The sequence below is a fragment of the Canis lupus genome, chromosome 18, assembly GCF_003254725.2.
Source record: "Canis lupus dingo isolate Sandy chromosome 18, ASM325472v2, whole genome shotgun sequence".
NCBI classification, from domain to species: domain Eukaryota; kingdom Metazoa; phylum Chordata; class Mammalia; order Carnivora; family Canidae; genus Canis; species Canis lupus.
Window position 1 is genome coordinate 37,561,198 of NC_064260.1, and position 27,666 is coordinate 37,588,863.

The 27,666-nt window shown below is 44.5% G+C and overlaps 2 protein-coding genes across 3 annotated transcripts in view; one reads left to right on the forward strand and one right to left on the reverse strand.

Moving 5' to 3' along the window:
* Positions 1 to 2,238: 2,238 nt before the first annotated feature.
* FAM111A (FAM111 trypsin like peptidase A) lies at positions 2,239 to 15,531 on the reverse strand. Of its 2 annotated transcripts, XM_035701967.2 has the most exons (4): positions 15,294 to 15,531; positions 13,460 to 13,576; positions 9,390 to 9,507; positions 2,239 to 7,678 (listed from the first exon to the last, which is right to left on the reverse strand). In XM_035701967.2, exons 3-4 carry the CDS (start codon positions 9,468 to 9,470, stop codon positions 5,951 to 5,953), a joined length of 1,809 nt encoding a protein of 602 aa, XP_035557860.1. In that variant the 5' UTR covers positions 9,471 to 9,507; positions 13,460 to 13,576; positions 15,294 to 15,531; the 3' UTR covers positions 2,239 to 5,950. The 2 variants fall into 2 exon arrangements, with proteins under 2 accessions (XP_035557860.1, XP_025308095.1); XM_025452310.3 differs by lacking the exon at positions 13,460 to 13,576.
* A 7,711-nt stretch (positions 15,532 to 23,242) lies between these two features.
* Positions 23,243 to 27,666, forward strand: part of LOC112663395 (glycine N-phenylacetyltransferase-like) — a 73,734-nt gene continuing 69,310 nt past the window's right edge. Inside the window, exons 1-2 of the mRNA XM_049096761.1 lie at positions 23,243 to 23,509; positions 23,909 to 24,025. The gene's annotated coding sequence lies outside the window, so the exon portion shown is untranslated. The remainder of the gene's footprint in view (positions 23,510 to 23,908; positions 24,026 to 27,666) is intronic.

The following is a 27,666-nucleotide window of genomic DNA, read 5'->3' on the forward strand; positions in this document are numbered from 1 at the left end:
AGAATGATGCCTAAGCCAGGCCGCCCCTCTGAGCACCTGAACATACAAACCATTTGTATTTGACTTCCAAGGCCTTTGGATCCTCCCTCTGTTAGTAAATGAGTCCCAGTCGAACTGCCCTACAAGGGAGACACCAGGTGGAAGGGACTTCCTGAGGCCTGAAGGTCAGCTCCAGCCCAGCCAGGCTTAGCAACAGGTCAACCTTGGCTTTTGCTTGGAAGGGCTGCGTTAGTGGCTGCATCCGGCAGGCGGCGACGTTGTACCAGGAAATGGCCCCTCTGGGCGCTGCAGCTGCCTTTCTGTCTTTAACCAAAACTGGGATTTTCCTTTACTCTTTGGAAATTCTATATTGTTTTTGCTGGAATCGTCAGAGGGGGCAGGGAAATGGTTTGGAGACAAGCTACATGTCCCACGTGAAGCAGTTCACACGAGAATCCTCTGTGGCACTCAGGAGATGGGAAGAGCAGGGATACATCCCATCAACTCCCCAACACCAATACCTTGAATCCATCCAAAGCGGCCATCCACAGGATTACTTCAGTTTTCCTCCCCAACCTCAATCTTTTTTTTTTTTTTTTTTTAAGATTTATTTATTCACGAGAAACACACAGAGAGAGGCAGAGGGAGAAGCAGGCTTCCTGTGGGGAGCCCCATGTAGGACTGGATCCCAGGGCTCCGGGATCACGCCCTGAGCCAAAAGCAGATGCTGAACCCCTGAGCCACCCAGGTGCCCGCCCCTAACCGCAATCTTGCCTAACCCTCATTACTTTAATTAAACTGCCTTTCTTCCCATTCAAGGGCAATGCAAATCAAGGGCTCCATCCAGGAGCCCAAGAGATTTAGGGTGGTGGGGTAAGGTTACAGAGAGTGGGAAGGGAGGGCAGAGGAGGAGAGAACACAGAGTTGTCACTGTTCCCTCCTTCGTCCTCTCACTCCAGGGTCAGCACCTAAGCCCCAGAGTTGTCGGGTATATCTCTCAGTGTCTGGGAAGCATCAGGGCCCAGGGACCCTCTCCTGCCCTTACACAAGATGCCTCAGCTCCACCCCTCAGTCCTTGGAACCTTCCCATGCTCCTGGGCCCAGAACCTTTTTCCTCTTCTGGGACAAGGTAGTTTGGTGATTTGGGTGCCTGACTTCAGCAGGGCCGTAAGTCTGAGTCCTCCCTCTTGTATTCACATAAGTGTATATGGCCTTTGGTCCCTCCGGGGGACAGGGTGATCTCAGCTTCATCTCTAATTATCTTTCTAGTGGTTCTCAGCAGCTGAGGTTTTGGTAGAGAGGACTCAGGGCATCAGGGGTGAGGATGGAGAGAGAGGTCACAACACGCTTTTATTTTGGTTTGAGTAGTTGGTGGTAGTTTGTGGTCGGCCATGTGACTTTTTGTGTTTTAGCTGTCCCAAAGGTAGTTGCAGTGAGCACCCTGGACAGAGTCCCGAGGTTTAGTGGAATCACGGGACTGGACAGACCTCGGGGCTTTTCAGATCTGCACATCTTCCTCTTCTTCTTCTTCTCCCCCACCCCCAAGGCCTTCTTTCTAGTATGTGTTAAACCTCTCTCTTCTTTCCCTGGTAAGGAAAGGTATGGCCTCAGTCTTTGGATTTAGGGACCACCCTAAACCCAGGATGGTCTCACCTAGAGATCTTCAACTTAACTACATCTTGCAGATTCTATTTCCAAAACAGTCACATCCATGTTCACAGGTACTGGTGGTTACCATTTGGACATACCTTTTCGGGAAACCAGTTCAAGCCACTACAATCTTTAACTTTTTCTGTTATGTTACCCAAATATCAATCTATTTCCTCCTATAAGGGAGTTCTGCCTAATATTTCCCTGTGTTTCTAGTCTCCTCTCTTAATTTCAGAAGTTCCAAGACCACAAGTACTATAAAGATAATTCAGTAGCTTTATTCTTCTGACAGAATCCAGACTGATATCTGATATATCCAAGGCAGCTCAAATTTCATGAATAAATCCCATTAATCCCCTAAAGAATACGAGGTGTTCCAACACTATTAGTAGGCCTACAATCCAAAAAACTGACAACACAAAACACTAGTGAGGATGTGAAGAGACAAGAACCCTCATTCACTGCTGCTGGGCAGGCACAATGACATGGCCACTCTGGAAGACAGTTTGGCAGATTCCTACAGAGTTAAAAACAATCTCACCATACAGTCTAGTAATCATACTGTGAGGTATTTACCCAATTGAGTCAAGAACTAGGTTCACACAAATATTTGTATGCAGATGCTTATAGCAGCTTTATTCACAATCACTTAACACTGAATGAAGCAAGTAAGATATCTTCCAAAAGGTGAATGAATGCACAAACTGCAGTGTGTCCATACAGCAGAATGTTACTCAGTGGCAAAAAAAAATGTGAGCTCTCAAGCCATCAAAAGAAGCAGAGCAACCTTAGTTAAATATTGCTAAGTGAAAGAAGTCAAACTGAAAAGGCTCCATATGATTCCGCTTCATTGACATTCTGGGAAAAGGCAAAACTATAAAGATAGTAAAAGGATCCGTGGTCCCCAGGGACTCAGGGCGGGGAGGGAGGGATAAGCAGATGAAACCCAGGGGACTCTGAGGCTGGAGAAACAATTCTATACAATATTGTAATGGTGGAGACATGACATGCACTTGTTAATGCCTGCTGAACTCCCAGCATGGGCAGAGAACCTTGATACATGCAAATTTAAAAAGAAGTACTCATTTATTTACTTTTAGAGAGAAATTGTGAGCAGGGGGAGGGGCAGAGGAAGAAGGAGAGGATCCTCAAGCTGACTCTGCACTGAGTGTGGAGGCCGAAGCAGGGCTCGATCCCAGGACCCCCGACACTATGACCTGAGCCAAAATCAAGAGTCAGTCACTTAGCCAACTGAGCCACCTAGGTGCCCCAATGTATGCAAATTTTAAATATCACTTAGGTTTGAGAAGTGAAAGGAAAGAGGACAGACTATGACAAGAGAACCCTACTGCATTGTAAATGTACAAAACTCCTCACATGATGGTGAGGAAGGATAGGTGCTGACCCCAGTGACTCTGGGAGAGAGTCTGCAAGACTAAAGGCAAGAGAGACGACACCCATACATTGTATTGTAGTTGATAACGTTATTTCCCACCCCAATGCAGGTGAACAACTCTGATGCCACTTTGTATGAATACTGAATTAAGCAATTAAGTGGATGGGAGATGGTAGGAGCCACGTTTCTCACTGTTGGCCTAGGAGTTCACGGATAAGGTCAACGGCGGAGGCAAAAAATGATCCATGTGGTACTGGACTGGAGTGGGAGACATCAGTAAGAATGTTCAATTTATTATCATATAGATAGTTACATACAGGAATGTTTGTAGACATATATATCTATATAGGTATCTATCTAGATATATCTGTAGTCCTCCCCTTTATCTGTTTCAAGACCGCTAGGGGATGCCTGAAACTATAGATGGTACCAAACCCTATATATGCTCTGTTTTTCCTATATGCACATACTTGTGATAAAGTTTAATTTGTAAATGAGGCACAGTGAGAGATTAACAATAAGAACAACTATAACAATGTACTGGAATAAAAATTATGTAAATGCCCCCCCCTCAAAATACCTTACTGTACCATATAGTCTTCTTCTTATTATGATGATATGAGATGGTAACATGCCTCCCTGATAGGATGAAGTGAGGCGGATGACATAGGCACTGTGACCCAATGTTAGGCTGCCATTGACCTTCTGGCAATAAGTCAGAAGGAAGATCATCTGCTTCCGGACTGCATTTGACCACAGACAGGTAACTGAAGCCCCAGAAAGCAAAGCCAAGACTGTACTGGGGAGGATGACTGTACATGAGTTAATACACACACACACACACACACATATTTCTTTTCTCTGTCTGCTGAGTGAGCATAAAAGAAATAACACCCAAATGCAACAAGCATACCTAGTGCCTAGACTTGGTTTCTTATCTTTTTTTTTTTTAAGATTTTATTTATTTGAGAGAGAGAGAGCACAAGAGAGAGCACAAGTGGGGAGAAGAGCAGAGGGAGAGGCAGAAGCAGACTCCTCCCCGAGGAAGGAGCCTGAGGAGGTGCTCAGTACTGGGACCCTGGGATCATGACTTGAGCTGAAGGCAGACAGACGCCCAACCGAATGAGACACCCAGGTGCCTCCAGATCTTGGTTTCTAACACTGTTCTCCATTAAAAGCAACCAGGGTTCCTTGGAGAAATGGTTGGGGTGGGAAATATATAGGAGGAGCCTGGAGCATCTTATAGGACTGCAACTTAAAAGTGCTAAAAAAACTAGGAGACAAACAATACTCCAATAAAATATGTCAAAGGGGGCACAAGAACCCACCCAAGGGCTCCCAATGACCAAAGCTGGAACAATTTGGCCAACACAATAAGGTAGTATTGGATTACAACTCAGGTAGATCTATGAGTTCATATGGTACAAATAAGTGGGTGAGAAGAGGCAAATCTCCCATGCAGAAGGACTCCATATAGAATGTGTAGATACCACAGGAGTTTCCGACATAAGGAAGGGGAACACAACTCCCCACTCCTTAGGTGTGGGTTGTGCATAAAACTTCCTTCCAATGAGTACATAATAGAAAGGATGGAGAAAGAGCAACTTTACTGCAGAGATCAACACCACTTTGGCCAGCATTTCAAAGCCAACACCAAGTCATGAATCATGTGGATAATATGTGCCGTTGAAATGATATGGTGAGAAGGCACTTTGCCCCCCTGGCTTTACTCTCCAAACCCCACAACTCCAGTCTAGTTATCAGACAAATTCCTACAGAAGGACCTGACCAAGTCTCTTCCTAACTGTCAAAGTCATCTAGTCAAAGTCTGAGAAACTTCAACAGGCAAGAGGAGCCTCAGGAGGCATAACAAGTAAATGTAATGTGCTGTGCTGCACGCAATCCTAGGACAAAAAAGGTAAAAAACAAGGACATAAGATCATAATCCTATGATCTTTAAGATATTCTCTTTGCCCTAATAGCCTATAAATACAGGAAGAGCAATGTTACCCTCTGAATTGTAGAACACATATGTCCTGAGTTTTAGTAATATGAGGATTTTGGAAATGCTAAAGATTTTGCATAAGATTATTTTTAAAAAATTTTATCTATTTATTCATGAGAGACACACATAGAGAGGCAAAGACACAAGCAGAGGGAGAAGCAGGCTCCCTCCTTGCAGGAACTTGATCCTGGGATCACGCTCTGGGCCAAAGGCCAGATGCTCAACAGCTGAGCCACCCAGGCATCCCTGTAAGATTGTTTCTAACCAAGCATTTAGTTCCTCAGTTAAGACTAACAGCAGCCCTGAGTGGTGCTACTGATTGACCCACACGTTTCCTAATTTTTTTTTTTTTTTTTTTTTTTTTTATGATAGTCACCAAGAGAGAGGAGAGAGGCAGAGACACAGGCAGAGGGAGAAGCAGGCTCCATGCACCGGGAGCCCGACGTGGGATTCGATCCCGGGTCTCCAGGATCGCGCCCTGGGCCAAAGGCAGGCACCAAACCACTGCGCCACCCAGGGATCCCTCCCACACATTTCCTAAGCACTTACTTTCCACCTTCCAACCACTGGGGATCATGAGATGAACAAATGTTACATCTTGCCTTCAAGCAACTGAACTTAGAGGAAGACACAGAAGATAGGGGGGAAAAACCCACACACAACAGTGACACTAGTGCTAGTGTCGTAATCCCATCGCTCTTCCCATTACTCAACTTTAAAATAGGGGTAACAGTCCACTTGTTAGGATTTTAGTTTTCATGTATTTTGAGCAATGGTGCATAGTAAGTGCTCCACAACAGTAATTTTTTAAATGAAATTAACCATTTTACAATTTAGGAAATGATCCCCACTGCCTATGGAATAACAATGCTGTGGGTAATCCCCTTCAAGTGTGTAAACACACTGAATTCTCACTATCCTCAATCCTCAACACTCATCATTTCCACATCTTCCTGACTTATACATTCTTCTATAAACCACTGTCTGTGGTTTTGCTTCATATCACGAAGGATGGAGACCATAGTACAGCCAAACTCAACAATGTGAGATAACCCAGTCTGGCAATTAGAAGCAAAGCCAGCGGTGTGCATGGCCACCAGTGAACCTTTTGCATCGAACACCGGGGAGCCAGAAGCCCCAAAGTAAAAAGAGGTGTCATAGGTAATCACATCCGGATTGTGAGCTATGTCCTGGAAGCTTCTTTGGGTGTACATATGGATATATTGCATACCATAATCGCGGCCTTCTCCCTCTCCAGCCTGAAGATGGTCCTGAAATTTTCCTACTCGCTGATCCAGAGGGATCACAGTGCAAGCGTCACTAGACTTTGCCTCTCCATACGGATGGCCGATGATATATATCAGGCCACTAAGCGGTGCAAGTGCAACCCTATGATAGAGTCCCAAAGGCACTTGTTGTTCATTTGCCTTCAGTTTCAGAACGGCATAATCAAGAGTTGCATCAGAAACCTCAAACAAGGGCTCAATGAAGAAGCAGTTCTCTTCTTTCTCGGGGGGCTCTTCATAACTAAATGTCACCTTTACGCACTGACTAATTATGTCTGCCCACCTACTGGGGTCAATTCCTTCACCCACGATGTCATTTATCACGTGCCGACAAGTTAAAATGAACAACTTAGTAAAAACAAAGCAGGTAGCAGAACCCCTATTTCCATTGTTGTTCCATGTCAGGTAACCCACGGAATCACTCAGATGGGAAAGAATCTTGTGCATTTTAACCGGGGTAGAGTTTTTTGTCAGTTTCCCAAACTCTACCTTATGCAGTTTAAATAAGGACCCTTTGCTCTTTTTATGTTCCAACTCTTTCTTGAAGTTTTCTCTGACTTTTTCACTTTCTTTCTTCAGACTGGGGTATTGAGCCACAATTTCTTCTCTCACCATGCAAATGTTTCTTTCCTGGGACTCCAAATTCTGAGCAGCTCCTGCTTCGGAGCCTGTTCTTTTCTCAACTTCCACCTCAAAGAGCTCGCCCTCTAGGTTGTCAACGGTCTGTGTGCTTTCTAGAATGGAGTCCAGGTTCTTGATGAGTTTCCAGTCTTCTTTCTCCAGAAAGGAGAGAAACCTGCCATCCTTGCACACGGCGTCCTTGATGGTTTCTCCTTTGAAAGCGTAGACGCAGAGTTTGCACCCTTTTTTGTGAAGTTTCCCGCGCTTAATGATCCTCTTCTTGCTCTTCCCAATCGCGTGAATATAAAATTTGACACAATCAGAGGATACCTTGCCATGCCGGCCAGATACCAGACTCCCTTCTCTCTGCCTACTTTTACTCTGGGCAAATGTGATTAGCACACGACAACTTTCAGGAAAGCAACTGAGGGGCATTCCAAGATTTATGTATCCTTCAATACCTTCCGTGCCAAGCACTAGCATTTCTTTGCCTTGCTGAGTTTTTATCTCCTTTTTGACAGCCTCTAGGGTGTTGAGTGCTCCATATAAGCTATCCCCTCCAGTATGCGTGAGCACGTGTTTCCTGTGGCTTACATTCAAGGTGATGTAAATTGTCTTATTTGGGGGCACAGTCTGGTCTTTGAGTCCTTGAGCCTGGGTGTTAGTTATATCTTTTGGATCTCTTTTAGAGCCCATCTTCATTTGAGGAGTATTGGAATTATTCTCTTGGTTTTTATTGACCTAAAAATAAATGTGAAATGTTTTAAAATTATGAATACAACCTTACACAAGGAGGATTCATCAAATAGCAGAAATCACCCCCCTCCAAATAAGAGCATTTGATTTCTACACCTAAGTGAAGCATCTTCCCCAAGTCATGGTCATCATGGCACAGGTGTCAACAGATATGAGTTCATATGGTGGCAATGTCACTTGCTGGTAAGGGAAATAAGGCAGGATTGTTGCAAAGATTGGGTGTAATGTCATGTGTGACAATACCTAGCACGATGACCAGTACATTAACAGATTAATTTTTATTTTCCTTCTTTATGATGGTACTAACATTCTGGATAAAAAAAAAAGGAACCGAAGATAATATAAGTTTACTCTGGGCATAACATAACAAACTCTCAAAGATCATCTCTTCAGCCCAATGTTGTCAAAAACATCCCTGTCACAGGTCCTGTTGGAACACTGTAATAGATTTCCAACTATCCAAAAGATTCTTGGGCAGATACATTTTCAAAAAGGGAATTGGTTAGTACAAGTTTATTATCTGGCTTGTTACGATGTAGGACAAAGAAAAGTATAACAAGGCTTGTTTTGGCTTTCCTAGATACCTGGATATCCGAGTTACAACCAGATGAAAGAAATCAAATGAAAGCTTTTATGGTGCATCCTCAAATTCTCAAAATTCTCACACTTCTTTTTTTTTTAATTTTTATTTATTTATGATAGTCACACAGAGAGAGAGAGAGAGAGAGAGAGAGAGAGGCAGAGACACAGGCAGAGGGAGAAGCAGGCTCCATGCACCGGGAGCCTGATGTGGGATTCGATCCCGGGTCTCCAGGATCGCACCCTGGGCCAAAGGCAGGCGCCAAACCGCTGCGCCACCCAGGGATCCCCTCACACTTCTTCTTGATAAATCCAACGAGCATTTCAGATTCAGGAAAGACTATGACGGTTTGCTATGATAACAGAGGCCCATTATTACAAAGAGCCCTGACTTAATGTCAGTAAATATAAGTGCAAGGCTTCCCACCACTTCCGTCTCCAGCAAGAAGTCATTTCTCTCTCCTCATAAATGAATTGAGGAAAATAAAACCCTCCCTCCTTGCCTACCAAGTTTATGGTAAAGATTATTATTTTATTTTTTAAAGATTTTATTTATTTATTCATGAGAGACACAGGGAGAGAGAGAGAGAGGCAGAGACACAGGTAGAGGGAGAAGCAGGCTTCATGCAGGGAGCCTGATGTGGGACTCCATCCCAGATCTCAGGATCACATCCTGGGCTGAAGGTGGCGCTAAACTGCTGAGTCCCCTGGGCTGCCCAAGATTATTATTTTAAAATGTGTTTCAGAAACTAGAAAGCACAATAGAAATGTAGGTTACTATTGTGATCAAATAGATTATCCATATTTGGAGCAGTATATATTTTCATGCTATGAAATAGTATGAATTTTTTCATTCTGTAGTTGACTGTAATAATTATAGTAAATTTTGGTTGTTGTTGTTCAAGAAGTGTTATGATCCATTTCTACCTGAAGGCTGTTTTGATACGGCCAAGATTTGTATTAAAACTAAAAGAATAAAGCAGATGAGAAAGATTTTAACGTAATATCCTCAATCTACAAGGAAGTAGTTTCTCAGCAGGAAGCACTAGGACACCCAGTGTCAAGGAAAGCTATGTGTCATATCTGTACATTCCGTCAACAGTATTTACAAACATACCTGAGGAAAATAGTGCTCTATCTTCATATTACTCTTCTCATCAAATGTGATCCTCTGTGATCTGCGCTTCTTAGGGCTCATGATGACTTGAAGATGAGTAGACAGTTCAGCTGAAACACTAATTTCAGAAAGGTTCAGGTTAGAGTAGTATTTTCATAGCTATGTTAATTGTACAGAGGCTAACATTGACAGGGACCCCACATCCCACCCATCCCCTTCGGCTCCAGTGTCTCTTCAGAGATGTTAACGCGGCAAGTAGGCAGTTCATCCAACAACAACAATCACCTTGACGATAAAAGCTCCCTTTCCTAGAACACTGTGTGTCAGGTACTATACAAAATACTTTACAGAAATCATTTCCACATGCCGATTCTCCCAGATACCATGCAAAGCTGATATATTTGCTTTTTGCAGGTGAAGAAAATACTAACTCAGAGAAGGCAGGTGACCCTCAAGGCCAGAGCCACGTGGCAGAGATGGAATTCAAATGCAGGTATAGAGACACCTGGGGGCTCAGTGGTTGAATGTCTGCCTTTGGCTCAGGTTGTGATCCCGTGATCCCAGGGTCCTGGAATTGAGTCCCACACTGGGCTCCCACAGGGAGCCTGCTTTTTCCTCTGCCTGTGTCTGCCTCTCTCTCTCTCTCTCTCTGTGTCTCTCATAAATAAATAAATAAAAATCTTCAAAAAAAAAAAAAAAGGCAGGTACAAATGTCCCACAGGTGGGTTTGTAGTTTGAGAATTCAAGTGTGTTCTACTTACACTAGATGTTAAAATCTGGCCCTCATTTCAGGTGGTGACACCACAGGGATGGTAAGGTTACAAGGGAAGGGATGGGGAAAGAACCATAAAGACAAAATAATCTTGGAAGGAGGGTGTGCCTGGGAAGATAGTCAGGAAGTTTAGTTGCTGCTTGGTTTTTGTTGTTGTTGTTGTTTAAAGAGGCATTTTTCTTTTGCCTTTCCTCTGATGTCTCCTTGGAAAAGAATGAACTATGTAAAGTAAAACAGCAAAATCTTCATTCATCATAAGTAGAACAAAAGCCAGAGGACAGCAGGTTTCTATTTTCAGTATCCCAACATGTACCACAACGCCTGGCATGTGGCGAACTCTCAATAAAGACACATTTGTAAAGATCCCATGAACAAATGGAGTATGCACATGATTTACATGTGCATTATCCTAAGTGCATTTTTATATAAATTATGTCATTGAATTCCTCCAACTCTGTGTGGAACTCATAATATGCCTATTTTACTAATTAAAAACTTGAGCATCCAGAGAGATTAAACTATTTACTCAAGATCACAAAGCTCCAGAGTACACTTTTGATTATGAACATTTTCAAATAGGAACAAAATTTTAAAAAAGAGAATAGTATAATAAATCTCCATATGCCTATCACATAGAATTGATGATTATTCATTTTCTGATAAATTTGCACCATCTCTTGATTTTCCTAGATTATATTACACTTATAGGCATCATGACATTTTATCCCTAATTATCTCTTTCCAGCTTTACACATTAAGAACTTTCTCTTGTGTAATCACAATACTAATGTATTCAGACGAAGATCCAATTGAGGTGCACAAGTTGTCTTTAATTATTATGTCTCTTAACTTTCTTTTATTCTAGAAAAAGCCCTGATTCATTGAAGAGAACAGAGCTGCCTGCAGAATGTTCACCTCCTGGGCTGCTGCTTTGTGTTGCTGTTTAACTTGCGCTCTGGCCCATCTGTTTCTTGCCAGTACAAGTTCTCTAAACACTTGACTATTCTCCTAACCATTTCATTGTGGAGCAGGAAATGTGGCTTCATTATTTTTAAAGCTTTACTTAATTATTCATGAGAGACACAGGGAGAGAGGCAGAGATATAGGCAGAGGGAGAAGCAGGCTCCCTGAGGGGAGCCTCACGCAGGACTTGATCCCAGGACCACGACCAGAGCCAAGGGCAGATTTTCAACCACTGAGCCACCCAGGTGCCCCTGTGGCTTCATTCTTTACTGGTAATAAGCTACCCAGGAAAATCTAGGGCCTTTAAGCCTAACTCTCCTGTTTGTAAAATGAGGTAAAGAATCTGAAGGTGCCGCCTCCATGAGTTTTTATAAGACCACTTGGGTTCAAAACATTGACGAGTTGCTTGAACTTGGGCATGTTAATTGGCTGCTGTCTATCTCATTGTCCACACCTCTAAGATGGGAGGAGATGGAACCTGCCATCCTTGTTGTGAAGATTAAAAAATACAATGCATGAAAAGCCTTTAGAGAAAATGAGAAAATGCTCTGCATCACTTGCCATCAGGGAAATACAAATCAAACCACAATGAGATACCACCTCACACCAGTGAGAATGGGGAAAATTAACAAGGCAGGAAACCACAAATGTTGGAGAGGATGCGGAGAAAAGGGAAACCTCTTACACTGTTGGTGGGAATGTGAAATGGTGCAGCCACTCTGGAAAACTGTGTGGAGGCTCCTCAAAGAGTTAAAAATAGATCTGCCCTAAGACCCAGCAATTGCACTGCTGGGGATTTACCCCAAAGATACAGATGCAATGAAATGCCAGGACACCTGCACCGTGATGTTTCTAGCAGCAATGGCCACAATAGCCAAACTGTGGAAGGAGCCTCGGTGTCCATCGAAAGATGAATGGATAAAGAAGATGTGGTCTATGTACACAATGGAATATTCCTCAGCCATTAGAAATGACAAATACCCACCATTTGCTTCAACGTGGATGGAACTGAGTGAAATAAGTCAATCGGAGAAGGACAAACATTATATGGTCTCATTCATTTGGGGAATATAAATAATAGTGAAAGGGAACAGAAGGGAAGGGAGAAGAAATGGGTAGGAAATATCAGAAAGGGAGACAGAACATAAAGGCTCCTAACTCTGGGAAATGAACAAGGGGTGGTGGAAGGGGAGGAGGGCGGGGGGTGGGAGTGAATGGGTGACGGGCACAGAGGGGGGCACTTGACGGGATGAGCACTGGGTGTTATTCTCTATGTTGGCAAATTGAACACCAATGAAAAATAAATTTATTATTTAAAAAATGAAATGAAAAAAAAAAGAAAAGCCTTTAGAACACTGCTTGGCACATAACAGGTTGATTCACATACCAGTAAATATTACTATTACTAGTATCAATATCAATATACTTACCACAGGGATACTTTTCAAACAGTGGAGGACTAGGGAAGCAAAAGTCGATACATATCATTGGGCTGTGTTGTAAGATCCTTGAGGGCAAGAACTGCCCAACAACTAAGAGATTCTGGGGTTTCAGTGTGTCCCTGGATGACGACCCAATCTTAGGGACTTTGAGAGAGGACCCAAGTGACTCAGGGTCAGAAAAGGGAAACGAAGGGGATGGAAAGAAATGTAGATCTTGCACTAGACTGGGATAAACTTGAGCATTCACAGTGGCAAGGGGCAAGAGATTAAGAAAACATCCCACCATTACACACACACACACACACACACACACACACGCAACATCATTTCTAGTATCCAGTGTGAGTCACGTTAAGGCAGATATGAAGTGTCCTCAGCTAGCCATCTGGTTCCAGCCTCCTCTTAGGGTTGGAGAAGGTTCAGCTAAACCACTTGCCCCCCCCCCCCCCCATCTTCAGTGAGGAGGTAAGGACATAACTGTCCTCCATCCATTTCCTGCCTACCTGGGGCTCTCCATAGAATTCCTCCCACACTCACCTCTCTCTCCACCCTTCCTCATCCTCTCTGCTCTCCCCACCTCACCCTCCCCTTCTCTCTCCTCCTCTGGCTCTTCCCCTCCCCCACTCTCCCCACCCTCTCCTTCTCTCTCCTCCTCTGGCTCTCCCTCTCTCCCCCTCCCCTCCATCTGGCTCTTCCCCTCCCCCCATCTCCCCACCCTCCCTTTCTCTCTCCTCCTTCCAGCTCCCCTTTTGCCCCTTCCTCTCCCCCTTCTCCCTCTTCTCTCCCTCCACTGGGGAGCACGTGGGAGGGACAGAGCCAGATCCCCGGCTGACCCCAGGCCTCCTGCAAGGGCCCCACGCGCCCCCGCCCAGCCCCGCAGGCCCCGCGCTCACCCGCGGCTCCAGGGCCCGCAGCACCTCCGCAGCCCAGCACCCGGGACTTGAATCCAGCGCCCAGCGCGGGTCCGCGCCTTTGGGAAGTCGCCGAGGCCGCCGCGCTCTCCCGGGAGGCTGGTCCGGACGGGAGGCCCCGCTGAGGTTCGGGAAGGTCTCCGCGCCGGCCGTCGGGCCGCTTCCACTTTCACAACCCTTGCGGCTTCCAGCAGCCCCGCCCCTGCTTTTTGGGCGCCCGCGGAGCAGGCCTGGGGGGCCTCGGTCCTCCCCCAAGACTCCGTGTCCCCGCCCCCCCCCCCCAGCCCTCTGAGAGGCAGACGCCTGCCTCCCGGTGATCTTTTCTCCTACCAAGTACAGCCACAGCTGACAAGGGGAGAGACCAACTGTTCCATTGCTAACGAGGCGGGATTGATCAAGATTAGATCTTTTCAAGTTTTGGTCAGGTAATCAGAAGGATGCCTTAAACGGTATCTTTACTCCCAAGGACAAAATAAACTCAGCACTCGGGGAAACTCAACAACAGAAAACGCTGGAGCTGAACTTCATGCCAGATTCACTTTTCCCACCTTTGAGTTCAGTGAGCACGGAGAGAAAGTTCAAGGGACTCAGAGGAACGCTGATTTGGAGTTGTGGCAGCAGAAACTGACTACTGGAGCCAGTTGCTGGGCCTCCAAGGATGTTGCTGGGGCCTCCAAGGATGTCAAATGCTGGCTCCCAGAAATCCCAACAGAACCATCTGTTGAGGGGCACCTGGGTGGCTCAGTGGTTGAGCGTCTGCCTTCAGCTCAGGGCCTGATCCTGGGGCCCCAGCATAGAGTCCCTCAGCAGGGTCTCCCCGGGGAGCCTGCTTCTCCCTCAGCCTATGTCTCTGCCTCTGTGTGTGTGTGTGTGTCCTGAATAAATAAATAAATAACATTTAAAAAAAAAAGAACCATCTGTTGATAAGACAAAGCTAAGCTTACTGCTTCTTGAGGTTCTAGGGGAGCAGAATTTTGGTAGTGTCTCAAAAGGGGAGAGCAAGGTTGGGCTATTTATTGAGATTCTGAATTCTGGTTTAAGGCAGGTCTTTAATGTGGGGTCTTTAATGTTTAGGATAGGGTAAACACTGGGTAACAGTTTAGGATTGGTGGACGACAGACAAGGATTTTTCAAGAAGGTTTGGGATGTAAGCTGTGCTCTGATGTTTTCAATGGAAGAGCGTTTGCGTCTTTGAGGAAGTTATTGGAATAAGCAATAAAGATATTTGCAATTTTCATGTCCCTGGGCAAAGTTTGCTGGGATAGTGAATTTATGTGGATGAAAACAGTATGATAAGTCCTATTAATGTAGTTAGCAATCTATGTGAATGTAGATGGCTTCCGCGCTCTTAATGATGAACATGCTTGAGAACATAATCATCATTTTTTCATTTGTCTCTTAGAATATTGAGTATTTTATCCTGGAAAGAGGCTCACTCCTGAAAACACACTTGACATGATTTGTCACACACAGCATTCAGACACAGGGGAATGTTCTTAGGAAACATTTTCACGAAGTTAATTAACATTGGGTCTTATAAAGCACATCAGTTTTAAAAATTAGAATCCGCTCTCCCCTTGGGCACTGCAAAAGAAATGCACATTGCATCATCTTATTCTGTTCTTTTTTTTTTTTTTTTAATCTTATTCTAAGTTGCCAGGGCCAGACCTCCAGCCTTTAAGGAAACAGCAGTATGTTTTTTTTATTTTCCCTGCCCCCCACCCCCATCCCAGCCTGAGTTTTTCCGGCATCGTGTCCCTGACAATGAATTTTCTCTAAACTCTAAATCAGCTGCAGATCCAAAGGGATAACTCACCGAAGAAGAGCTCGTCCCAAACCCGGCAGGACTCGCAGGACTCGCGACTTTGCGTTGGGGTGAGGGTGGGGGGAAGGCCTTTGCCGCCACAGGAATTCCGCCTTCCGCGCAAGTGTCAGTGCCTCTGGCCAATGGGCGTGGAGATCCCGAGTCGCTTTGCTCTCATTGGTCGGCTGCTCTGCTACTGCGGAAGCCGATTGGCCGCGCTCCCGCCGAGCGGAGCGCGGGAAAGGGTGAATGTGGACCTTGGCGCGCGGAGTGTGCACGATCCCCGGCCGCGATCGGGCCGCGGGAGCCCGCGCTCGCTCCCTGCCTAGTGGTTCGGAGTCGCGGCGACCGGGAGCAGGCCCGGACTCACCAGGCCGCTCGCGGCCATCACTGCCTGAATCCGCGAGGCCGAGCCAGCGGCGGGCGGAGCGGGAGGCGGGCCTCGGACGGGAGCCAAGGAGGCCGCCCCCGTCCTTGCGCAGGAACCCGGGGTGCAAGTAAGTGGGCGAAGACGCGCCTCCCGGATGCCCTGGGTCCCCGCCTGGAGGGCGTGTGTAAGGAGGAGGCGGAGGCTCCAGCTGGGCGTCTGCAGCGTGTCACCGGCTCCGTCGCTCGGGAAATGCCGCGGGCGGGTGCGGAGAAGGGGACTTGGGCGACTCTGGCGTTCCCAGCAGCTGGGGCGGGTCCTACGACTATGACAATCAGGAAGAAGCCGAGAATGGGAGCGGAGTGAATGCCCTAGTCAAGAATCTATCCTCCAACCGTCTATCCATAGAGGCAGACGTTCACGATCCTGATGAAGAAAACCCTACGGACCCCAGGAAGATGAATCTCAGAGCTGACAACTCCAGTAGGATGGGGCTTGCAGACCACCTGCTGGTTAAGGATCTGCGTCAAGGGCAGATGTGCACGTATTCGATACTGCACTGGAAAAGGAGCCACGGTTACAACCGTGACAAATTTGCCGCAATTGACAGAGGAATATTATCTAATGTGTGTAGAGTGATAGGGTTCCAAAGTGTGTTAGTAACTATAATACATGTGATAATTTGGGGGAACTGGGCATAATGTGCACACAATACACACCAAAGTAGCTACAACTCCTGCTTTCTCTTCTGTGGGTTCTCTGGGGTTTGGAGAGAATAAACTTTAAAAAGGCAAAAAACAGAAAACCCAAATTGTATGAAAATTTCATCACTCACTGTGGTTCTCTGAGTCATTAGAAGTTTCTATGCTCCTGAGAGTGACAAGCAAGGGTTGGTAAAAATACTAAGGTTGAAAATGCCTAACAGTCTGAGCTATCTGGTTTTGGAGAGCTATCCTGGTGACCTCCCAGCATTGACCAGCAACCTCCTGGCGCATTATTCCAGCAGACTTGTCAGCATTTGATAGACTTCTGAGATATTGTCTGGAAATTAAGAAGCAATCGCAACTATGAAGAGGAGTGAAGTTGTCTTTTCTTGGTTTTGTTGAAGCCCACTGCCTGTGCAGAAAATGTGGAGTAAGGGGCAGCCTGGGTGGCTCAGCGGTTTAGCGCTGCCTTCAGCCCAGGCTGATGCTGGAGACTAGGGATCCAGTCCCACGTCGGGCTCCCTGCATGGAGCCTGCTTCTCCCTCCTCCTGTGTCTCTGCCTCTCTCTCTGTCTCTCATGAATAAATAAATTTAAAAATCTAAAAAAGATTTTTGAAAAAAAAAAGAAATTGTGGAGTAAGACCTATAATGACAGAATAAATCTAAGTGTCTAGTCCAGAGAATGTATTTATGCAGATATGGAGCATTTTCCGTGTCTTTCTCTTTCCTTCCCGTCTTTTCCTCCTTCCTTTTTTCCTTTTTTTTTTTTTTTGGAGGGTGGGGTGAGGAGCTTTTGTACATTTCAATGTATAAACAAAATAGTAGCTTAGTAGACAATAGGCTTAACAACACTTATCAAACATGGATGTTAAGAATTTAACATTTTTTAAAGATTTTATTTATTTATTCATGAGAGACACACACAGAGAGAGAGAGAGAGAGAGAGAGGCAGAGACACAGGCAGAAGGAGAAGCAGGCTCCATGCAGGGAGCCTGATGCAGAACTCAATCCTGGGACTCCAGGATCACGCACTGGGTGGAAGGCAGATGTTAAACCTCTGAGCCACCCAGGGGTCCCCAACATTTTCTTTCTATGAAATATTGGTGTACCAGAAGATAGTGAAAAGTTAAAATACAATATGTTCTTATCTATGGGACATCTGTGCAACTATACCTACAATGTAGCACTATAACACTTTTTTTCTCAAATCTTTCCATAATTTTGTATACTTTTAATAATCCTTATTTTATTTTATTTTTTTAAATTTTTTAAAAGATCTTATTTATTTATTAGAGACACAGAGAATGAGACAGAGAGGCAGAGACACAGGCAGAGGGAGAAGCAGGCTCCATGCACGGAGCCCAACACGGGACTCGATCCCAGGTCTCCAGGATCACACCCCAGGCTGCAGGCGGCGCTAAACCGCTAAGCCACTGGGGCTACCCAATAATCCTTATTTTAAAAAACATTTCTGGCTTGGTAAATTGGCTTCTTGGGGAAAGAGCATAAAATAACAAATATTTCCTAAACCTTGAGTATATGTACAATAAAATAGATTTTGCTTGAAGGTAGTAGGAAAATACTTTTTTGGATGAAAGATTACTGTCACATTTTAACCTTCATAATCCCTACATCTTTTGTTATTGTTTTTTTCTCCAAATTTCAGACAAAATGAAGTTGTAATTTACCTTATAGAACTAGTGAGAGCTAAATCAAATAAAATTCACATTGTCAAGATTAGAAATCAAAAAAGTTTTTAAAAGCTATTTGACCTTTAAATTTATATATGAAGTCTTCCTCTTTTTTTTCTTTTGTCCACTAAAGACCAGAGTTCTTATAATTACCAGGAAACTCCTAAAAATGTAGATGCATTCCTTGTAAATGCTTAACCAAACAGATTATTTTTTCATTACTAGATTAGGTAACAGTATGAGTTTTCTTCCATACATATATATACCATTTTATTTCTTGCCTCTTGCTTTTATGTTGTTAAACAGTGAAGAGAATATGCACTTAACACAGTATCATTTTTATAAATAATTCCTATATTTGTTACTCTGCTATAAAAATCTGCCCTGTTATTATGTTTAAAGCTTACGCTACTCTCTGACTTTTTGGAAAAATATATATAAAAATATATATAAAATATATATAAGAATAACTATTATGGCTTTTCTTTTTTTTTAGCATGGCTTTTCATAGGTTTATATGACACTGTGGTCTATAAACAATAATTTTAATAAATCATATATAGATTCATTTCAATTATATATAATTCATATATTGTGTGATTAATTTTCTTGTGGGAAACAAATATCAACAATAATATGCATAGATATAATTATGCTGTGGTAACTGGTCTGTTTGGAGAATGTTTACTGTGACTCTTGAATGTGAAATCCTTGCTAGAAAATTTTAATTAGATAATGTGCTTATAAGACATTACATAAAACATGTAAAAGTATAATCTCATCTGCAGGGATCTTTTGGTTTTGTTTGTTTTAGAGAGAAACCATGAGATCTTTCAGAGGAGGGGTAGAGGGAGAGGGAGAAAGGATCTTACGCAGGTTTCATGCTTAGCACTCAGCCAGATGAGGGGCTCAACTTCAGGACCCTGAGAGAATGACCTGAGTAGAAACCAAGAGTCAGATGCTTAATGGACTGAGCCCCCCAGGGGTCCCCACAGTTTTTGCTATTAATTTTTTTGCAAGGCCTTCTTGTAGGGAAATATTATACTATACAATGAAGAGGTTTGTTTTCCATTTTTACTTCAGAATTTATTTTATTATTTTATTATTTTTTATTTAAAAAAAGATTTTATTTATTCATTCATGAGAGACACAAAGAGAGAGGCAGAGACAAAGGATAAGGGAGAAGCAGGCTCTCTGCAGGGAGCCCAGTGCAGGACTGGAGACTGGTCCCAGGACCTGCGGATCATGACCTGATCCAAGGCAGATTTTCAACCACTGAGCCACCCAGGCATTCCTAGAATTTATTTTAAAAACCATGACTGCTCTGTAAAAAACACACAAAAACCAAAAAGTCAACAAAAATTCCAGGTTCATCATACTTAATACAAATTTTTTTTTTTGGTTGCCCTAACTCATTCTTAATTATTGAAATCACTGTAAATAAATACCTGTTTCATAAACTAAGATATGGGAGCAAGTTAAGAATAAATTAGTAGTGATGCATAAAATTTTATTGTAATTACTTTTATAGAAATTTATAGATGAAGAGAGAGGTGTGGGATTCCTTGGCAAAGGCCAGCCAGGCTGTTTGCTTTCACTGATGGTCTACTTATATCTGTGGGTAGGAGTCAAGAGGGTGTATGGGCAAATAAGATCTGCTGGGGGACTCCCTGTTTCACGGAATACTCTCAATAACCCTGTGGGGAAGGTGTGGTCATCTTCCTCAATTCACAAATCAAAGATTTAGCAAATATTTGCCCAGAAACATTCTTGGGAGGATTTGAACTCCCATCTGAAACTATGGCTACACTCTTTCTATTGAGGCTCTATGGTTGCCTTTAATACTTAACAGCGGGATCCCTGGGTGGGCCAGGGGTTTGGCGTCTGCCTTTGGCCCAGGGCACGATCCTGGAGACCCGGGATCGAATCCCACGCTGGGCTCCTGGTGCATGGAGCCTGCTTCTCCCTCTGCCTGTGTCTCTGCCTCGTGCTCTCTCTCTCACTGTGTGCCTATCATAAAAAAAAAAAAAAATACTTAACAGCAAAATGCACAACGGTTCACCCTTTCCCACATACTTTTTTTTTTTTTTTCACTTATGCAATCCTTTCTTCAACACATAAATGTGTGATTACAATTTACAAGAGCCAGTGCTGGATCCTCTAAAGGGTAAAATGTTGAGAAGAGTCCTTCCCTCAAATAGGGAAGGAAGAAAATGCACACACATAACAGAATTTCTAACATGGTCTCATTCATTTAAAACACATGTTGATTCCTGCTTGCAGATATTGTACTGGAAATTAAGCATACAGAGTTGAATGGATATGTTGCTCACATTCATGGCCCCAGACCAGTTTAATACAACCTAATTCTAAGCACAGCACTTTCGCAGGACATATTATACATGTTTACTGTTTAGAGTTTCATAAAGCTTTACTAATTTTGCCTCAGAAAACATTTATTTTGATTTTCCGGGGAATTAGGGGAACTCTAATTCTGTTTCTCCAACCTGGAAAAGTCTGGAGAACCGAAAGAACCAGCTGATGAGTGTGAGAAATTGTTCTCAGATCTTCCCTGTGTAGACACACATTTTGCCCTGTGACTTTGCAGTTCCTCCCACCTTATTAATGTCAGGCTTAGCCATCTGATTTGTTTTAGACAGGGGAATGTACGGCAGAACCAAAACTTACTGAGCTTGGCCTTGGGTGCCACTGGTTCTTTCTGATAGCCTTTCTTTGGCTTCTGCCATTGTGATGTAAAGAACACCCTCCTGCTAGTACTACCTTATAATGTGGGGACGCTTCAGTGCATGGAATGAGTGTCCAAATACACCAGGCACACATACTCCATAAATGAGAGTTGCTGTCATTGCTACTCTTTTCTCTTTTTCCTCTTTCTTTCTTTCTTTCTTTCTTTCTTTCTTTCTTTCTTTCTTTCTTTCTTCTTTCTTTCTTTCTTTCTTTCTTTCTTTCTTTCTTTCTCTCTCTCTCTTTCTTTCTTTCTTTCTTTCTTCTCTCTCTTTCCTTCCTTCCTTCCTTCCTTCCTTCCTTCCTTCCTTCCTTCCTTCCTTCCTTCCTTCCTTCCTTCCTTCTTTCTTTCTTCTTTCTTTTTACTATCGTGTTACTCTGATGCATATCTACCTGTCTATGAGGCTGTGCACTGGGTCAAAAGTTGCACATGATTTCTAAGTTTGGGGGAATATTGTCAGATTACTATATAGAAAGCCTGCGCTAAATTACTCTTCCACCAGCAGGACGAGGTGGTGCTCATTTCACCTTGATGTCAAAAGTGCTGGGGCGGGGGGGGGGGGGGGGGGGCGGGGGACACGCCCGGTGGCTCAGTGGTTGAGGCTGCCTTGGGCTCAGGGCGTGATCCCCAGCTCCCCGTGGAGAGCCTGCTTCTCCTTCCGCCTGTGTCTCTGCCTCCCTCTCTGTGTCTCTCATGAATTAATAAATAAAATCTTTAAAAAAAAAAAAGTGCTGAGCGATCAGGATTCCTAAGTTCTGAGTCAGATCATAAGACTCCAGATCCGGTAACGCCCCCTGCTTAATCAACGCCTGCAGCACCCTGATTGCAGAAACTGCCAGGAGGAGGAGGAGGAGGAGGCCGCCTGCCTGCGGGGCTCCTCCGGCGGCCTCCTCCTCTCTCCAGGAAGAGCGGTCCCCGCGCAGAGGCCAGAGCGCCTGGGCCTTGGGGACGCGCAGGGGGTGCGCGCTGGAGCGGCGTCTGTCCTTCCAACTACAGAGCGGAATCCCGCGGCGGGTCCTTCCCGGGGTCCCGGCAGCTCTGGACCTGCTGGGCGGCACTGAGCCCCACGGATGGACGTTCCCTAACCACCATCCCGGGGACCCCCTCCTGGGCCTCCCACTTCCTTCCACAGCGCGCTGTTCTCCTTACGGGCTTTCTGGCAGGGACCGTCCTTCGCATCATTGGTGGGGGTAGCGTGGGAATCTCACGTTCATTCATCACTTGTTACCCCTTGGGGTTGTGCTTGACACACCTAGGTTTTGTTTAGTTTATTTAGTTTATCTATCTATCTATCTATCTATCTATCTATCTATCTATCTATCTATCTAGATATCTATCTATTTATTTATGATAGAGAGAGACAGAGACACAGGCAGAGGGAGAAGCAGGCTCCATGCCGGGAGCCCGACGTGGGATTCGATCCCGGGACTCCAGGATCGCGCCCTGGGCCAAAGGCAGGTGCCAAACCGCCGAGCCACCCAGGGATCCCCCACCTAGGTTTTATTTAATCCTCACCTTCACCCCGACGGCACTGGGTGTGACTTTGTCCCCATTTCACAGATGAGCTGGGGACCACGTAACCAGTCGAAGGGAAAGAGGGATGAACCGTCGGATTTTTGGTCTTAGAGCCTTACAGCCGGTTAGGACTCTGCAGAGAGCCTTTGGGCACCGCTCAGTTACTTCATCTGCAAATCAAAGAGGTTGGCCCAGATGGGTGATTCCTCAACTTTAGTGTCTGTAAGAAATATTTATTTATAGGACACTCTTTTAAAAACGCAGATTCTTGAAGCCGATCCACATGTTGTGGTTCCAACAGATCCGGGGTGAGGCTCGGTGAACTGCGTCCGCGAGAGACTCGGGCTTAGGTGACCCTAAAGTCAATTAACAAAACACCGCACGCTCCGCCTGGCGGTGTCCTACGCACGTCACATATTTTAAATCACCACCACACCTCTGCGAAATGGGCGCAATTTTTATTCCCTCCCCTCCCCCCATCGCCTCCCCATTTTGTAGAGGAGAAAGCTGCTGGCCCCGCGGCTTCAGGCTCTAGGATTTGCTTCCTTTCCTCCGCGGCAAGGGTTTCTGTGACCCCGCCCCAACTGAGCACTTCCCCGCCCTGCGCTCCCCTCGTCCCGCCGCCCCCACCTGTCCCTCCGGGACCCTCTCGCGGCGCCCGCGGGGCTTCAGGACTCGGGGCTCGGGGCTGTGAGACCCCTTCCCGGGAGGGTCCCCGCCGCGGAGCCACGTCCCTAAAAACCCGGCCCAGCAGGGGCGTTTCTTACCCCGCCCCAGCCTCCTGCAGGTGGCGCCAGAGGACGAGCCTGCGGGAAAGGCAAAGGGGCGGAGCCAGGGCAAAGATTGACATCCTTCCTGCCCAATAGCAGCACAATAGGGAGGCGCTTTGTCCAACCCTCAGCTCCCGGGGGCGGGAGAACACTGGACCAGCCGGAGACGTGTTGGGAGGGCAGAGAAGCTGCGGGGCTGGACCAGCTCGTGCTCTCGCTCTCTTCTCTTCTCTGTCCCTCGTGCTCCTCCTGGATCCAGCTGCGGGCCTGAAGGTGCCAGAACTGAGGTTGGCTTGACCTGCTGGCGCTGCCTGGCCGCCTCTTCCGTTTAGCATTGGTCGCCTGGGCCTTGCAGGGAGTGTAGTGTAGCAGGAGGAGTACTGGGCTCCCAGGACGTGGCCGGACCGCCGACAGCTTTGTGAGCACGTCTAAAGGTATCCTTTTGGTTACAGTTACACCTGGTATAATTTCGCGTTGCATGATTCCTTCTTTCAATTTCGGTAAACACTAAACAGGGAATGTCAGTCCCTGTGGTGGTCCAGCAGAGAAAGGATGCGTCAAATGCTGAGAGTAGATCTTAACTCCCCATTATTCAGATAGTAATTAAGAAAGAAGGCCTGTCTCCCAAAGAAGCATGTTGGGCCCTTCAATTAGCATAACATTAAATAATCATAATACAGGACACATTTCTCATGTTCCTATTGGATAGAAGAATATGGTCACATTCTTTTCATCAAATCTACATCTCAGCCATCTTTCTTAATCTACTTCACCAACACAAGTCCCTTCCCTTCTTCTTTTTTTTCTTAAGATTTTATTTATTTTTTTTTCAGAGACAGAGAGGCAGAGATGTAGGCAGAGGGCGAAGCAGGATCCATGCGGGGAGCCCGCCGGTGCCCACCGGTGCAGAACTCGATTCCAGGACCGTGGGATCACACCCTGAGCCAAAGGTAGACGCTCAACCACTGAGGCACCCAGGCGTCCCCCCCGCCACCGCTTCCTTTCTTTTTAAAAGTCTAAGATTTCATTTTTATGTAGCCGACTTTGTCTTGTAGAAAAAGTATGAGACTTGGGATGATAGAATCTTCCTTCACAGACACTTTACAATTCATTCTGGGAGGTGGCTAGGCTGCTATCATTAGTAATGCCCAGTCACCTTAACCTAATTTGGAATGAGGTGATTTCAAACTGACTTGTGTCCCTGTGAAGGCTGAGATATGTCTGGGACATTCTCATTTATGGGTGCAATACTTCATTTGCATTCAAGATCCTGTGTTTACCACAATCTCTATAACTTGATAGGCCTTAAGCTCTAACTCTTGTGCCTCCTCAGCTTCATGATTCTCTTCAAATGTCTGGTCAACTACTCAGCCTCTCCACAATTTGTAGGTGTCTCTCAGGTGTAATCAGTGCTAACTATAGAGCTGACCCCTTTGGGCTTCCCTCCTCACTGGAATACTGGCCCTGTACTTTCTAGCTGCTTTGGTAGAGCTTTGATGCCTTCACACAGGTATTTCCTATTTTAAGTCTAGATTTTCTGGTTGTTCAGTGTGACCTTGTGTGTGTGTGTACAGTGGGAGAGTTGGTCTAAAATACCTATCTCATCATTACCAGAACTCTGAGATTGATTTTTTAGAGGATTATTTATTTATTCATTTGTGAGAGACCCACAGAGAGAGAGAGAGAGAGAGAGAGAGAGAGGCAGAGACACAGGCAGAGGGAGAAGCAGGCTCCATGCAGGGAGCCCGATGTGGGACTCGATCCCAGGTCTCCAGGATCACGCCCTGGGCTGAAGGCAGCGCTAAACCACTGAGCCACCCGGGCTGCCCTGAGATTGATTTTTTTATGTTACTAAACTCCAATGGCAATTGCATTTACAAATTTCCCTGTCTTGTCTGTGAAATTTAAGACATTTATTTACAAAGGGTAAGTTTCTTAAAATTGGAGTTATGATATTGGGGAAGCTTCTAAGACATGGAAAATATCAGCCCCTAAACTTGAATGACATGTTCTCTTTGCTGCTTCTCTTTTGTCTTCTGGTAGGAGAAAGATGACATTACCCTCATGCTCCATGCCTCACTGTAGAGATCCTACTACCATATGTGTTATGCTTTTTCAGAGAAACAGAATATATATATATATATATATATATATATATATATATATAGTATATATATGTATATGTATATATACATATGTATATACATATATGTATATAATAGAATATATATATATATATATATACACACACACACACACACATATTCCCATTCTGTGGGAATGGCCCTGAGCACCACACAGCCGTGCTGCTCACTGCTGGCTGCACAATGAAGTATAAGCAAAGTGTTTGGAAGATCAGTGTTTCCCTTTCAAAAACATCAAAATGCCAAAGATTAATCTGGGAGTGTGCGAACTGCCTTCTTTAAAAGGTCATGAGAAACATGAGTTTTTTAGAGGTAGCTATGGTGGGTGCCTAGGGAAATGGTTCTTACCAAAAGATATGCAATGAAAGTAGGTTACAATTAGTAGTGAGGAGAAGAACTTTACAGAAGTACTGTTAATTAGAAAGCTTCTACAAGTAACGTTTGTCAAAGCACGAAAACTGCAATACTTTGCCACAGAGATTCCATGGTGGCTATTTTTTACTTCCAGAAATCTTATTTCTACACTCTATTTAATGTAATGTTTCTCCTATCACTTTGAAGTTTTGTTTGGAGTAGATGGGGTGCGTCTGAGAACACATTCTGGTTTCCTGGGGATTTGGGGTGTTCTCTTTCTGTGTGTTTGATGTGAAGTGGTTTTTAGATGCAAGGACCTCGTGCATGGTCCCCGTGTCTGTACTCCTTGAATTGTTCAGGGGCAGAACGTTCAAAAGCAGGGGTTGGAGCCTCCTTAAAATAGATATGCAAAGTATCTTTAATGTATTTTTTCCCATTAATGAGCCTTTTTATTGTTGTGTGTGTTGTTGTTTCTTTTTAATTGAAGGTCCCTTACTGGTCCTGTTTCCAAGAGTGCCAAGACCAGGGGAAAAGGGGAGGGGAACCAGGCGGTGCAAGGAAGGGTCATCTCCACAGCATTCCATTTATACACAGAACTAAACAGACAAGCACAGAGTTACTATTGCGGTTAGAAGTTGGCAGCATGGGAAAAGGGAGGAATAGGTGGGAACTGGGGTGTCGTTAAAAAAATACAGCCCCCCCCCAAACTGGGGTGCCTGGGGTGAACTTGGTCTACGTCAACCCAAGAGGAATCAGAAGAAAAAGTGGTTTGGGAAAGCCAGAACCAGCAGAGATAGAGGGAGGAGGAAGGTTCAGGGGGTGAGGGGGCTATATATATATATATCTATATATATAATTTATATATAGATATATTATATATAAAAACATATATAGATATGTATAATAATTTAACTTATTATAAGTAATTAATTCATGTGATTATGAGTGCTGAAAAATTCCAAGATCTACAGGGTGAGTCGGCAAACTGGAGCCCCAGAAGAGCTGGTGATGAAGTTCTAGTTTGAGTCTGAAGGTCTGAGAGCCAGAAAGGCTTAAGACCCAAAAAGAGCCAATGTTTCAGTTCAAGTACAAAGGTAGGAAAAAGTCAATGTCCCAGTTCAAAGACTGTCATACGGGAAGCATACTCTGTTCCTTGGGGTCTCCCAAGTAAATCTGTTCTATTCCGGCTTTCAACGGACTCATTAGGGAGTCAGTAAGGAGAGCAAACTGCTTTATTCAGTCTATCAACTTAAATGTTCATTTCATCCAAAACATCTTCACAGAAACACCTAGAATAATGTTTAACCCAGTATCTGGTCACCCTGTGGCTGAGTCAAGTTGATACATAGCATTAACCTTCACACCAGATTTAAGCTCATTATGATCTAAGGGCAACTTACAGAATGTGTAGGAAAGAAGTTTTTTGCAAAGAGAATTTTCAGAAGTTGCTAAACCTTGCCATCAAAAGCCAGGGAATTTTGTGGGAGTGGATTTTAAAGGTTAATAAAAGAGGTTGGAAAATGATTTTGCTTAGTTCTTTGAAGAGGTGAACTCTCCAGAGTTTCTGATTCAACACTCAGTTTTAGGAAAACAGAGGATTTGTCCTAAATTTCATGATGCTAATCAAAATGAGGATCAGCTAGCTATTGGCCCACAGCTATTCCAATACAACCAGAAGGCCAGACATCCCTTGATACCACCTAGGAAGTATTCTTGGGAAAAAGTACAAACTGAATAGAATCAAGCCTCTAGATCTAACCACCAGTTTACAGGAAATACACCAACTCCAACTCCAAATTAAATGACACCACAAAGATGTAATTGCAAAGTTCGGAATATAGAACATTCTAACTACAGGACAAATGTGATCCACTTTATTCAATAAATACATGTCAGGAAAAAGATAAAGGGGCGATTTACACATTAAAAGGGATTGAAGAGACTCCTACAACCAAATACAATGTATAGACTGTTGGATCTGATCTGATTGTTCCAGAAGTAAAATAAATGAAAATTAAAGGCAAATTTATCACCTCACTGTGAAAGATGCTTTAGATTGCTCCTAGAAGTTAGGGAAAGCTATACTCTGACTG